The sequence below is a fragment of the Perca flavescens genome, chromosome 7 (assembly GCF_004354835.1).
Source record: "Perca flavescens isolate YP-PL-M2 chromosome 7, PFLA_1.0, whole genome shotgun sequence".
NCBI lineage: Eukaryota > Metazoa > Chordata > Actinopteri > Perciformes > Percidae > Perca > Perca flavescens.
Window position 1 is genome coordinate 34,795,514 of NC_041337.1, and position 15,702 is coordinate 34,811,215.

The 15,702-nt window shown below is 39.5% G+C and overlaps 1 protein-coding gene across 1 annotated transcript in view; it reads left to right on the forward strand.

Annotated features, from left to right (window-relative positions):
- Window positions 1-3,997, forward strand: part of LOC114558476 (solute carrier family 2, facilitated glucose transporter member 1) — a 31,337-nt gene extending 27,340 nt beyond the window's left edge. Inside the window, exons 7-10 of the mRNA XM_028582507.1 lie at window positions 38-142; window positions 2,026-2,127; window positions 2,208-2,411; window positions 3,565-3,997. Of these exons, the coding sequence (XP_028438308.1) occupies window positions 38-142; window positions 2,026-2,127; window positions 2,208-2,411; window positions 3,565-3,771 (618 nt within the window). The 3' untranslated portion in view covers window positions 3,772-3,997. The remainder of the gene's footprint in view (window positions 1-37; window positions 143-2,025; window positions 2,128-2,207; window positions 2,412-3,564) is intronic.
- Window positions 3,998-15,702: the final 11,705 nt, after the last annotated feature.

The following is a 15,702-nucleotide window of genomic DNA, read 5'->3' on the forward strand; positions in this document are numbered from 1 at the left end:
AAAGTAACTGTTCCCGGTGTTGTATCCTCATCTTTAGGTGTTTTACTACTCGACTGGGATCTTTGAGCGAGCAGGAGTGTCCCAGCCTGTTTATGCAACCATCGGTGCAGGAGTGGTCAACACTGCCTTCACTGTGGTTTCTGTAAGTCACAAAAGAACCAGAAACATAAAAGGAGAAAGAGAGGCCGAGTCCCTCCCATTCCAGTAGACCACCATCAGATCTTATTTCAGCAAATATACAGTACAGGCCAAAAGTTTGGACACACCTTCTCATTCAAATGCGTTTCCTTTTTATTTTCATGACTATTTACATTGTAGATTCTCACTGAAGGCATCAAAACTATGAATGAACACATGTGGAATTATGTACTTAACAAAAAAGTGTGAAATAACTGAAAACATGTCTTATATTTTAGATTCTTCAAAGTAGCCACCCTTTGCTTTTTTATTATTAAGGGAACAAATTCCACTAATTAACCCTGACAAAGCACACCTGTGAAGGTAAAACCATTTCAGGTGACTACCTCATGAAGCTCATTGAGAGAACACCAAGGGTTTGCAGAGTTATCAAAAAAAGCAAAGGGTGGCTACTTTGAGGAATCTAAAATATAAGACATGTTTTCAGTTATCTCACACTTTTTTGTTAAGTACATAATTCCATATGTGTTCATTCATAGTTTTGATGCCTTCCGTGAGAATCTACAATGTAAATAGTCATGAAAATAAAGAAACACATTGAATGAGAAGGTGTGTCCAAATTTTTGGCCTGCACTGTATGTACTGTAGGGAACGGGGAAGAGACAAATAATGTGTTGATGCCGTTTGAATTGAGCCATGAATTACACAGAGTGAGACATCTCAATTCTGTTCCATATTTGTTGGGAGTCGCACATGTGCAGTACCTAGTTAAGGACTACTAGCCAGTCAGAAGCAGAGTATGAGGGCGTGCCCTGACAGTACCTAGGTAAGGACTACTAGCCAGTCAGAAGCAGAGTATGAGGCCCTGACAGTACCTAGTTAAGGACTACTAGCCAGTCAGAAGCAGAGTATGAGGGCGTGCCCTGACAGCCTAGGTAAGGACTACTAGCCAGTCAGAAGCAGAGTATGAGGGCGTGCCCTGACAGTACCTAGGTAAGGACTACTAGCCAGTCAGGAGCAGAGTATGATTGTGTCTCCTGACAGTACCTAGGTAAGGACTACTAGCCAGTCAGGAGCAGAGTATGAGGCCCTGACAGTACCTAGGTAAGGACTACTAGCCAGTCAGAAGCAGAGTATAAGGGCGGAGCTAGTTAATAGATTAAACTTTTGCCGTATCTGGTCGGCAAAACTCCAAACACATCTTCCTTTAAGAATGACTTCAGAGCCGTTCTTTCTTCTTTTTCAAAGAAAACTCCAAGTCTTCCAGAGTCGCGGCCAAAGCCGATTCAAAAGGATCGGACGCTGCGAATCAGAAGCCAACTTGAGGGTCGTTGATTATTGTTGTTCTTCTGGCCCACTCGTGTCTGGGGACAAAATAAAGTTGAAAGTTGAAGTTGTAGTTGAACTACATCTCTCGCCTCGCACAAAATACGTTACCTTGCTTGATGCTCGGCTTGCTCGCAAGCTAGCTTAGCTCTGTTCCACAACACATGTAACGTTATCTTACCTGATGTGTTTTATCCAGAGTCTTTTTATCAGTCGAAAAGGGAAAGAACGAGCAAGATGTCCCGGTACCGAACACACAGACATCGTAGCTTCTGAGAGACGTCACTTAGAGACTTTGAAGTATGTAGTCTTGCTAATGACGTCTTACACTTCAACAGTTTTATGACAGAATTAGACTTTTTTCACTTGGAAAATTAGCTTTTAAATTGACAAACATCATATGTGTAATTTATGGCTCAATTCAAACAGGATCAAATCATTATTAGTCTCTTCCCCGTTCACTACCGAACATATTTTTTTCCAAAATAAGGTCCCATGGTGGTCCACCGGAAGGGGAGGGCCTTCACCTCTCTATAAGCTACTTTCTCTCCTTCTGTGCAGTTGTTTGTGGTCGAGCGAGTCGGCAGGAGACCCCTTCACCTCGTTGGTTTGATGGGAATGGCGGTTTCAGCAGTTTTCCTAACTGTTGCCATGGCGTTGTTGGTAAGTGTTTGAGATTATCTTTCACAGTCTTTTTGTAAATGCAGTGACTGGAAGCTTCTGTGGTGTGCTGTGTTTCTCAGGACCAGCTCAGTTGGATGTCCTATATCAGCATTGCGGCCATCTTTAGTTTCGTGGCATTTTTTGAAATTGGCCCTGGCCCAATCCCCTGGTTCATCGTGGCGGAGCTCTTCAGCCAGGGGCCGCGGCCGTCTGCCATCGCAGTTGCTGGTTTGTCCAATTGGTCTGCCAACTTCTTGGTGGGAATTGGCTTCCCGTATGTGGAGGTAAGACATCTTTTAATTAAAATGATACTGTCATTGTACACTTATAGACAAGCATCCGTGACTTTACACATTAGTTTGTGGCCGCTTTGAAGCCTCGAGTTTGGCAATTTGGACGTCGCCAAATAGTTTTTTGCTACCAGATGTGACGTTTTTTTTGTTGTTTACGGTTGCAATGGTGTTGCGCTAAGCTAAACGCTAAAGGGGGAAAGTTATTGATTTTCAAACCTTCTGAAGCGAGTCATCAAGCAGAGATTTACTGGCGGATAAACATGGACCTCCGGGTACTGGCGCCATTCATCTGCATGTACGGCAGAACAGAAAATCAACCAACTTTTCCTTAAGTTATCAGCTAGCGGTAGCTAGCTAGCACGGTTGCCATAACGCTGAACAAGACATTTGTAGGGGACGAAATGTTCCAATTAACTTCGCTGAAGTGAAAACACACAGTGAGAGGGTCACTCTCAGTCAAAAACAAGTTGAGGTCTATTTTAATTTCCCCAGTGTTAGCATGGTTAGCATCGCTAAGCCTCTGTCCTGACTGACAGGTCCTAAAGCGTCCCCTGCTTTATCGTCTGTTTAAAAATAAATGGGAGCATCATTTACTAAATGAACATCATGCTGTGTTGAAGAAGACTTGGAACTAGAGACTGAGACCATAAACTCATTATGAAAATGTTTACTGAGGTAATAAATCAAGAGAGAAGTAAGCTCATTTTCTCACAGACTTCTATAGAAACAGACTTCATTTTGGAGCCGGTGGAGTCAAGAAGTTAGAGAGAATGCAGCTTTAAGGAGTCTCCCCCTGCTGGAAGTTAGAGAGAATGCAGCTTTAAGGAGTCTCCCCCCTGCTGGAAGTTAGAGAGAATGCAGCTTTAAGGAGTCTCCCCCTGCTGGAAGTTAGAGAGAATGCAGCTTTAAGGAGTCTCCCCCCTGCTGGAAGTTAGAGAGAATGCAGCTTTAAGGAGTCTCCCCCTGCTGGAAGTTAGAGAGAATGCAGCTTTAAGGAGCTTCAGCATCGTCTCCGTCCATTATTTATTTCATAGTCTATGATTGTACATGTATATTCAGTCCAAAAATGCCACCAATAACTTAACTGTATACTACATACTTTAGCTTGTTCCCCTTATTCAAAAGAAATGTTTTGCCTCCCCAGCAACTCTGCGGTCCATACGTCTTCATCATCTTCATCGTCCTGCTGCTCGGCTTCTTCACCTTCACCTACTTCAAGGTTCCCGAGACTAAGGGCCGTACCTTCGATGAGATTTCAGCGGGCTTCCGCAAGTCAGCTGGTCATGGTGCTGACAAGTACTCTGCCCCTGAAGAGTTCAACACCCTAAGGGGGGATGACCCCGACCTTTGAAAGCTACTGTACATGCATGCACACACTTGCGTGCAGCAAAGTTACCCTGTTACACTTTTAGGATACTACTACTTAGGGAACACTTTTAGGACGCTACTACCGTGTTTGTATCGGCCAGAATTACCTAAGAGGTTTAGTCAGACTGTAACAAAGATGAATGACCTGACTGAGGATATTAGGGCTGCAACTAACGATTATTTTTAATTGTATCGATCAGTTGTTTGGTCTATAAAATGGTGAAATATGTGGATCAGTGTTTCCCAAAAAAATATCAAATGTCTTGTTTTGTCCCCAACTCAAAGATATTCAGTTTTACTGTCACAGAAAAGAGAAGAAACTAGAAAATATTCACATTTAAGCAACTGGAATTAGAGAATTTTCATAAATAATGACTTAAACTGATTGATCGATTATCAAAAGTTGACGATATGTTTAATAGTTGACAACTAATCAATTCATCTTTGCAGCTCTAGAGGATATCAATGTTCAGCCTGTAGGAAGTCTATTTTCATCACTTGCCATGCTGGTAAAAATGTATTCCATAGGCTTTTAAAATTAAGTGAGTGAGTAAACTAAATTAGTGAGGCTGGCCTGTGTTGCAGCAGAATACACGGTGGGTTTAAACTCGAAATATTTCGAGTGTTATGTTATTTAGGGTTATTCTTATTCAAAATATCTTTTTTCATGTTTATTATGCAATTCTATTTTCTATTTTGGAATTTAAATGATCTGGTTTGAAGCGGTAGACTGACTGCTTAAATTAAAACAAGGTCGTTGTGATAGAGGGAACGTTTGGTTACAAGGTAACCTTGGTTCTCTGAGTGAAGAGCCTATCTCTCCAGGGCAAGGCCGCTCGGACACCGTTACAATCACTAGTCATGTTTCCATCAATGTATATTCATGCGCATTTTGAAGTATTGCATTAGAAAATGTTGATGGAAACGGTACAATTCAAGAAAAAAAGGTTTTTGTGCTTGAGCTTGAGGTGGTTTTTTGCCTTTTTCGAAAAAGAGTTAATGTGCAAAATGGGAGATGGGAACAGCTTTGCCGAATAAGTTGTGACGTAGCGAACATGTAACTCACATGACTCCAGTCGTGGTATCCATCGGATCGGGGAAGGATCAGGATACGGGTCCCCTCCAGCGCACCGTACACTTGTGGCACAAGGTGCGTGGTGGAGTTGCGGTGCGCTGTAGCCTGTGTCTCAGCCACGTCGGGTAAATTGACGAATTGGTTCAACAGCTTGAATCGTCTGGCCCTGCACACCGCGTATACACAGCGGTGGGCGGTTGTCTCGCTGACAATCGCCCAAATGGCTCTGCCACAACCCTGGATTCTGCACAGGTGGCCAACTTGTCCAATGTTACCTCTCTCCGTTTAGCCAAAGAACTTAGCTTCTGAACTCTTTGATTTAGCACGCCGGTTAGTAATCTACAACCACGCGTAACGGCAACTTGTGACCAAACTACTCTTTGTGTAGTCCAGTTTATTCGCTCTAAACCAGTTGATGGAAAAGCTTCTAATTAGCATTTTCTTTATTGCGACATTTTAAAAGTTTGCTTAAAATTTGCTTGACAATTAAATGGAAACATGACTAATGTTAATCACTGAACCCATACACACCTGGGCCTTTTAAGCACTGGCATGGGCCACGTAGTGCTGTGTCTTTAAGCGATATCCACGTCAACTGCCCCGGTGGGTCAATCCCCCGTACAGATGGAATAGGTAACTCTGTGGAGAGATAGTCTCGATACGATAGAGAACAACAGTTTCCAACACGCCCTCGTACCAAAAACTACAGAATAGGTTGATTCCAGTCCTAAAACCACAGATGTAAGCGTTTAATCTAACGCTGTGATACAGCCGCATGGTCGCCATTTTGAACATGTGACTGCCAAACGTGACCACGATGGCAGTTTTTTTTTTTTTTTTTTTATCAAGTGACAGTTTAATTTAAGGTAATGGTCGCAGTTTTAAACACGTAGTTAACGTTGTGAAATGGAACTAGTTAAGTTTAGTCATTGAAAATACTCTCCTTCCTGAATGAAAGTCCTGTGTTTGTTCTCAAACTTTGTTCGTATCGGGAAGCAACAACAAACTTGGAGCTAGCGAGCTACTTGCTGAAAATGCCAACTTTTGAAGAATATTTGGACGGCGCAGCAAGGCCGGCCTGCTTGGTTACATGTTTAGGGTGTCTCCTCTCTAACTGGGAGGTTTTGGGACCGATTGGTGGGATTGTTGTGGATGAAGTCCACACAGAGATACACTGGTAAGGGCCAGTGGGGTTTAACCATGTATCAGCTGATTTAAAAAGCTCACGTTACTGTATTGTGTCAACAGTTAACTTCATTTAATATTGGATGTGGAGTTTACTTTTGCGGGGTGCAAATGTTCCACCAAAACCAGTTCCTTCCTGAGACTATTTAGCAGAGCCACCGCCCAAGACGATTGTGATTGGTTTAAAGAAATTCAAACAACCCAGAGAGGTTTTTCTCCTATCCCAGCATGCATCTGTGGTGTAGCCAGACCTCTACTCTGCAGCGCTGTGGAGATAGAGCCGGTAATGCGAGACTAGTTTAGCCCAAACTGTTTCTGTACATTTAGTTTTGAGACAGGCACAAATTTTAATCATAATTTTGAATTATATTTTTAACTCCAGCCGACAAGTGTTTGCGTCACTTTGCATCCAATGCTTCTCTTATGCAGTCACACCGCTTATACATATAGTTATAATCAGAGGTGGAAAGCAACCAATTACAATTACTCACATTACTGTAATTGAGTAGTTTTTTGTGTAATTAAACTTTTACTTCAACTATTTCATTTCAACTTTAACTAGTTAAAAATGGCGGGTTTGTTCAGGACACCCGCAGGACGCAGTGATTCTCTCCGACCAATCAGTAGTCTGGAGATTTCACGTCACCTTTTGGTGTCGCATCAGCTCGCTTGGAACCTCGACGGAGGTGATAAAAAAAAAAAAAAGTACCTGTTCAGGGACTTTTTATCATAATGGAAAACCAAAAAAGGCGAGTCAAGGCGAGGCGAGGCGAGTCGAGCAGGTACCGTGTGATGGAAAAACGCCGTAATAATAATTACTTTATTCAGGACACAAAAAGGAAGGTCCATAGTACAAGTTAAAAAACAATAACTACAACATAGCAATAAATATACAGTGTATACAAATAAATTATTAAAAAGTCAATAACTTTCACTTGAAATATACAAACAGGAGCGCCGATGTCTCCATAGTCTAGATGTATACCTGACAGAGCTAAAACCACTGTGGGCAAAAGCTTGTATAATTCTATTATCAGAGACAGACATTCTACACATGTCTCGAAAAATAAGATTCCTTATTAATGCCGAACAGGTAGGCACACCAACATTAACTAACATTTGACTAGCACAACACCATCTTGGTTGTTTTAAAAGCAGTCTCATGCCATCGTTATACGCTACATTCATCCATCCTCCATCTTCATCCATCCAAGACTGCCACAAGTGGGCAGTATAAAGTAAGTTTCCCTCGTTCATGTGTTGAGCGCCACCTCGAGGAGCCATGAAGCAGCGACGCTGGGAGCAGAGAAATCTCTTCAGAGCGCCTTTTCTTTTTAAAATTTCCATATTTGACGCCAGCGTATAGATTCTCATATCGTACGAAGAAGGACAACAATATGTTGCCGTATCGCTATTTTGTCTCGCCACCTAGGCCTATGTTTATGTACTGTCTAATTAACGAGCCTACTGAAGTCAGTATCCCTCTCACATTCGCATACTATGTTCACAGTAACATTTGTATATTTACTGTACATTTCTCCTACATTTAACATCCGATATACAAATGGATGTATAAAGAAGGCACAATATTTAATACGAATACTTTACATTTTGTGCATATATTAATTTCTTCTGAGCATTATTCAAAAGGTTTTCTGCTGCTGCAATGAAATCCATGTGCTGATTTATCCAGTGGTGTAGTCTACGTGATACGCAGGTACAGTATACGCAGTATACCCACGAAGAAAGTTCAAGGATTTCCATATACCCTCTTAAAAATGCCCAATGACACGCAACAACATACTTTCCATTATAGTTTTGATATATTTTGAATTGTCATCTGTGTTTTTAATCTTCGCATAGGCTAAATAAAAGGTATTTCCACCGTAAATTGGTGCATAAAAGTGTATCCAAACACAGGAAATGAAGTCGTTGATGCTTAAAACTTCCCTGGGGGAGGACACCCTGACCCCCCCGCTATGAAAAAAATGGATTCTGGCCAATATATACAGTACAGTATACCTACTACAATACATGAGACTACACCACTTGATTCATACATTAATTGTGAAATTGTAAAACAAAACAAAAAGTTGCTTAATTCCAGTCAACATATTATGTTTGAGAGACATTAACTGCAGGAGGACTTTTTTTTTTTTTTTTACATAATTAATTATCTGTGCTGTGATTTGTACTTTATGACAATTGTTCTCCAGACCAACTGAACAGTGTTTTAGAAAATAAAAGATATATATATATACTGTAATAAACTCACAGTTCATTGGGATTTCTCTACTTCCTCTTCCTTTGACGTGACTATTAGAGTTCTTAAACACTGAAGGAATCAGGGTGGTTGGATACAGGTTTTAAATGTAGTTTAAAACCTGTGGTGAAATGTAACTAAGTACATCTACTCCAGTACTTGTACTTCGGTCCAGATTTTGAGGTACTTGTATTTCACTTGTAGTCTTTTTCCTTTCATGCCACTTTCTACTTCTACTCCGCTGCATTTCAGACAGAAATATTTGATTTTTTACTCCACTACATTCATCTGTTATAGCTTTAGTTACTACTTACTTTAGTTACTAGTTACTTTAGTTACTCCTCTACATTCATCTGGTACAGCTTTAGTTACTACTTACTTTAGTTACTAGTTACTTTAGTTACTCCACTACATTCATCTGTTACAGCTTTAGTTACTAGTTACTTTAGTTACTCCAATACATTCATCTGTTACAGCTTTAGTTACTAGTTACTTTAGTTACTCCGCTACATTCATCTGTTACAGCTTTAGTTACTAGTTACTTTAGTTACTCTGCTACATTCATCTGTTACAGCTTTAGTTACTAGTTACTTTAGTTACTAGTTACTTTAGTTACTCTGCTACTCTGCTACATTCATCTGTTACAGCTTTAGTTACTACTTACTTTAGTTACTAGTTACTTTAGTTACTCCACTACATTCATCTGTTACAGCTTTAGTTACTAGTTACTTTAGTTACTCCACTACATTCATCTGTTACAGCTTTAGTTACTAGTTACTTTAGTTACTCCACTACATTCATCTGTTACAGCTTTAGTTACTAGTTACTTTAGTTACTAGTTACTTTAGTTACTCTGCTACATTCATCTGTTACAGCTTTAGTTACTAGTTACTTTAGTTACTCCGCTACATTCATCTGTTACAGCTTTAGTTACTAGTTACTTTAGTTACTCCGCCACATTCATCGGTTACAGCTTTAGTTACTAGTTACTTTAGTTACTAGTTACTTTAATTACTCCACTAAATTCATCTCTTACAGCTTTAGTTACTAGTTACTTTAGTTACTCCGCTGCATTAATCTGTTACAGCTTTAGTTACTAGTTACTTTAGTTACCCCGCTACATTCATCTGTCACAGCTTTAGTTACTAGTTGCTAGTTACTTTAGTTACTCCGCTACATTCATCTGGTACAGCTTTAGTTACTACTTACTTTAGTTACTAGTTACTTTAGTTACTCCACTACATTTTTCTGTTACAGCTTTAGTTACTAGTTACTTTAGTCACTCCGCTACAGTCATCTGGTACAGCTTTAGTTACTAGTTACTTTAGTAACTCCACCATATTCATCTGTTACAGCTTTAGTTACTAGTTACTTTAGTTACTCCTCTACATTCATATGGTACAGCTTTAGTTACTACTTACTTTAGTTACTAGTTATTTTAGTTACTCCTCTACATTCATCTGGTACAGCTTTAGTTACTACTTACTTTAGTTACTAGTTATTTTAGTTACTCCTCTACATTTATCTGGTACAGCTTTAGTTACTACTTACTTTAGTTACTAGTTACTTTAGTTACTCCACTACATTCGTCTGTTACAGCTTTAGTTACTAGTTACTTTAGTTACTCCGCTACATTCATCTGTTACAGCTTTAGTTACTACTTACTTTAGTTACTAGTTACTTTAGTTACTCCTCTACATTCATCTGGTACAGCTTTAGTTACTACTTACTTTAGTTACTAGTTACTTTAGTTACTCCACTACATTCGTCTGTTACAGCTTTAGTTTCTAGTTACTTTAGTTACTCCGCTACATTCATCTTTAGTTACTAGTTACTTTAGTTACTCCGCTACATTCATCTGTTACAGCTTTAGTTACTAGTTACTTTAGTTACTAGTTACTTTAGTTACTCCGCTATATTCATCTGTTACAGCTTTAGTTACTAGTTACTTTAGTTACTCTGCTACATTCACCTGTTACAGCTTTAGTTACTAGTTACTTTAGTTACTCCATTACATTCATCTGTTCCAGCTTTAGTTACTAGTTACTTTAGTTACTCCGCTACATTCATCTGTTACAGCTTTAGTTACTAGTTACTTTAGTTACTAGTTACTTTAGTTACTCCGCTACATTCATCTGTTACAGCTTTAGTTACTAGTTACTTTAGTTACTCCGCTACATTCATCTGTTACAGCTTTAGTTACTAGTTACTTTAGTTACTCCGCTACATTCATCTGTTACAGCTTTAGTTACTAGTTACTTTAGTTACTCCGCTACATTCATCTGTTCCAGCTTTAGTTACTAGTTACTTTAGTTACTAGTTACTTTACACATTAAGATTCCTGCACACAGAACACATGTAGTTTATAAAACCTGATGTTTTATTCTAAAGTAAACTAGCCGACAATATAACACACTACAAGTCCAGCTGAGATGATGATGAGACCATTAAACACACAGCTGGTTGGATCCTTTACTCTTTCTACAATGGGAGGGACTTTCTGCTTTGAGTACTTTTACTTTTAATACTTTAAGTACATTTCCCTGATTATACTTACAGACTTTCACTTAAGTAGCGTTTTCAATACAGGACTTTTACTTGTAACAGAGTATTTTTTACAGTGTGGTATAATTTTTTTTTTTTTTTTTTTAACCCTCTTGTTGTCTTCGGGTCAAATGTTTACATTTTTTATTTTTTTATTTTTAAGATTAATTTTTGGGCATTTTCAGCCTTTAGTTTGATAAGGCCAAATTTTGAGCAAAAAATGTTTAATATGCTCAAAATTTCAATTTTGCTCCAAAGTGGAGGTCTTAACGCTCCCAGTGTTTAACCCAAAGTTAGGCCCTTCACAGAACCCGAGAGTGTTCACATTAAGGAAACGGCTTGTTGTAGATCGGCTGTGTGGTAGCCTACTTTAAAAAATGTAATCATCGTTTTGTTTGATTTGCTGAGTTCAAGGACGGCTAAGGAGCTTAGTTGCTGACTTTTTTAGTCCTTTATGTCGACCTTTTCTGATTAAATAAAAGCATGTCAATAAACCCTACATGTAGGCCTGTCACGATAAAAAATGTTGCTGGATGATAAATCGTCCCAGAAATTATTGCGATCGGCGACGAGGGCACAAGCAGCTTTAGCCACCGCATCCTGACATTCTGCAGACTGGGAACTAGAGGGAGCTCACAGCTCAGTACAGACAGGCCATGAGGCCTATACAACCAGTGGTAATAGTGTCATCTACATGTCAGAATTTCAGAAGTGTGTGTGTGTGTGTGTGTGTGTGTGTGGGTGGGGGGGGGGGGCGTAAGTTTGTTCAGAAGGATGATTTTTAATGAAAGATCCTCTCTCATTTTTCTCTCCAAGTTATCAATTCCAACTAGCCTGCATTTCATTTATGATTGATGGAAACACTGACATTTCCAATAAACCGTTCCATACTGTCATGGTACCTTTCAATAACTCGCGAATAACTTATATGTGAACCCACATATAAAGGTCCCACGACATGGTGCTCTTTGGATGCTGTTATATAGACCTTAGTGGTCCCCTAATACTGTATCTGAAGTCTCTTTTATATAGACCTTAGTGGTCCCCTAATACTGTATCTGAAGTCTCTTTTATATAGAACTTAGTGGTCCCCTAATACTGTATCTGAAGTCTCTTTTATATAGACCTTAGTGGTCCCCTAATACTGTATCTGAAGTCTCTTTTATATAGACCTTAGTGGTCCTCTAATACTGTATCTGAAGTCTCTTTTATATAGGCCTTAGTGGTCCCCTAATACTGTATCTGAAGTCTCTTTCCCAAATTCAGCCTTGGTGCAGAATTACAGCCACTAGAGCCAGTCCCACAATGAGCTTTCCTTAGGATGTACCATTTCTGTGTCTGTAGCTACTGAGGAGGAGAGAGGGGGGGCAAGGTGGAGGGGGGGGGTGTGGTCTTGACCAACTGCCACTTTGCTTGTTTGAAAGCCATGATGTCTCTCTCTCTCTCTGTCACGGGCGGGCCAAATTCTCCTTATGACCTCATAAGGAGAAGATTCCTGATTGGCCCATCTGAGCTTTCATTTTCTCAAAGGCAGAGCAGGATACCCAGGGCTCGGTTTACACCTATCACCATTTCTAGCCACTGGGGGGACCATAGGCAGGCTGGGGGAACGCATATTAATGTTAAAAAACCTCATAAAGTGACATTTTCATGCCATGGGACCTTTAAGGATTGGCCGACTATTATTATTCAGGACATCTACGGGAAGATGGTTTCCTGCAGGTATTTCCACAGATGTGGGGAGCAGTGGCTGATCTAGATGATTTTACATGGGGTGGCAAAGGGGTGGCGAGAGATCGTGGGAGGGTGGCAGGGGAAGACCATATGATGCTCGGGGGGGCAGCTCAGTCCCTCCAGTCTTTGCCGGGATGCAGGGGGCTAAGGGGCAGGGGGGCTAAGATTACATCTACAATTATTATTTGTTATTAATTAATATAACTTAATTGTTTGTTTCAATGTTTTAAGAAGCTTGTGGACATAGTGGCAGTTTGTTTTTACAAGCACAGTTTTTTGAACACCAAAGTTAGGGGGGCAGCTGGGGGGGGGCAAGTATTATGCAAATATTGTGATATTCGTAGGTCAGTATTGGCTTGTTGTACCCTATTGCACAACAACCTGCAACAAGGCACTGAATGCCTTTCTATCTGGGGTGTAATATGTGGCAAAGGTGACTGGGGCCTATCTGATATAGGTGATCTGGTTGACAGGGTCAAGGTAAAGGCCTCCAGTGTGTGTCGTGTGTAGACTTATCGCCACCTCACACCATTCCTCTGCCAGTTTCTCATAGGTTGAGCTAGTCATTGAGTGGAAAACCCCCTTCCATGTCATCTGGTCCCGCGGCCTGACCTTTGTACCTGTCGTTCTGTAGCGCTGGAGCTTTACTCTTCAACTCTCAAATCTCTGGACTGAGTCTACCACTCTGCCTTGAGATTTATAACCGGGCATGTCTATGGCAGTGAAGCCAGTATGCTGGGATTTTACCCCCAGATCGACAAACCCCATACATTTTTCACAACAAGAGATATAGCATGAGCTTCATCTGGCTCATTTCTGTAACGTTAATGACCCAAAGTGGCAGTAGCTTCAGGGGCAGGCTAACAGAAACACAAAGGGAGTGTAGTTTAATTTCCCTTTCGTTTTATGTATCTCCTTTAGTAGCCTAATTCAAAATTTCTAATTTGCGCAGAGAATGAAAGCCAAGCAGCTGTGTCGTTATTCCTACAGTACAGGCCAAAAGTTTGGACACACCTTCTCATTCAATGTGTTTCTTTATTTTCATAACTATTTACATTGTAGATTCTCACTGAAGGCATCAAAACTATGAATGAACACATATGGAATTATGTACTTAACAAAAAAGTGTGAAATAACTCAAAACATGTCTTATATTTATATATATAATTATAATATAATTATATTTTAGATTCTTCAAAGTAGCCACCCTTTGCTTTTTTTGATAACTCTGCAAACCCTTGGTGTTCTCTCAATGAGCTTCATGAGGTAGTCACCTGAAATGGTTTTACCTTCACAGGTGTGCTTTGTCAGGGTAAATTAGTGGAATTATTTCCCTTATTAATAAAAAAGCAAAGGGTGGCTACTTTGAAGAATCTAAAATATAAGACATGTTTTCAGTTATTTCTCACTTTTTTGTTAAGTACATAATTCCATATGTGTTCATTCATAGTTTTGATGCCTTCAGTGAGAATCTACAATGTAAATAGTCATGAAAATAAAGAAACACATTGAATGAGAAGGTGTGCCTGTACTGTATGTGTATAGGACAGCGTAGACCTGAAAGGGAAGGGAGAGGGGGGAATGACATGCAGCAAAGGGCCTGCAGGTCGGAGTTGAACACGCGGCTACTGCTTTGAGGAGTTAACCTCTATATATGGGCGCGCACTCTACCAGGTGAGCTACCCAAGTATTCCCCTATTTTTTACTAAAGCTGTACCAGATGAATGTAGTGGAGTAACTAAAGTAACTAGTAACTAAAGCTGGAACAGTTGAATGTAGTGGAGTAACTAAAGTAACTAGTAACTAAAGCTGGAACAGTTGAATGTAGTGGAGTAACTAAAGTAACTAGTAACTAAAGCTGGAACAGTTGAATGTAGTGGAGTAACTAAAGTAACTAGTAACTAAAGCTGGAACAGTTGAATGTAGTGGAGTAACTAAAGTAACTAGTAACTAAAGCTGGATCAGATGAATGTAGCAGAGTAACTAAAGTAACTAGTAACTAAAGCTGGAAAAGATGAATGTAGCGGAGTAACTAAAGTAACTAGTAACTAAAGCTGTAACAGATGAATGTAGCGGAGTAACTAAAGTAACTAGTAACTAAAGCTGGATCAGATGAATGTAGCAGAGTAACTAAAGTAACTAGTAACTAAAGTAACTAAAGCTGTAACATGAATGTAGCGGAGTAAGTAAAGCTGGAACACATGAAAGTAGTGGAGTAACTAAAGTAACTAGTAACTAAAGCTGTAACAGATGAATGTAGTGGAGTAACTAAAGTAACTAGTTGTACCAGATGAATGTAGTGGAGTAACTAAAGTAACTAGTAACTAAAGGTGTAACAGATGAATGTAGCGGAGTAACTAAAGTAACTAGTAACTAAAGCTGGAACAGATGAATGTAGTGGAGAAACTAAAGTAACTAGTAACTAAAGCTGTAACAGATGAATGTAGTGGAGTAACTAAAGTAACTTGTAACTAAAGCTGGAACAGATGAATGTAGCGGAGTAAAAAGTCCAATATTTCTCTCTGAAATGTAGCGGAGTAGAAGTAGAAAGTGGCACGAAAAGAAAAAGACTCAAGTACAAGTACCTCAACATTTGGACTGAAGTACAGTACCGGAGTAAATGTACTTAATTACATTTCACCACTGCTTACAGTAACACACACACACACACACACACACACACACACCATCTTGTACAATATTGAAAAAAACGATTTAATACTTTAGAAAGCAGCCACAACAAATAAATATGACATACATTCAAAACATGTTAAGGCATCAGGTAGATAGCGTCGCTGTTGTCACACATCTGACGGTCTAATAAATCTTACTGTCATAGCATCATCGTGACATCAAATAAACATCGGTCTCGATTATTATAATTATTATAGTAGGTTTTCACCCATAACAGTACATTGTCATTCATAAAATCTAAATCAAATGTTGCAATTGGATTATTGTCTTCCATGAAAATAAAAACATTCACTGATAAAACCCTTTAATTTAATTAAGCTGCCAGCGCATGTTTTACGTTATAATGCTACGGAGTAAACTGTGTTTTCAAAAAAAGTCGTGAGCTTTTTTTAAACGCAGCCGCCAACATTTTTGCAGCT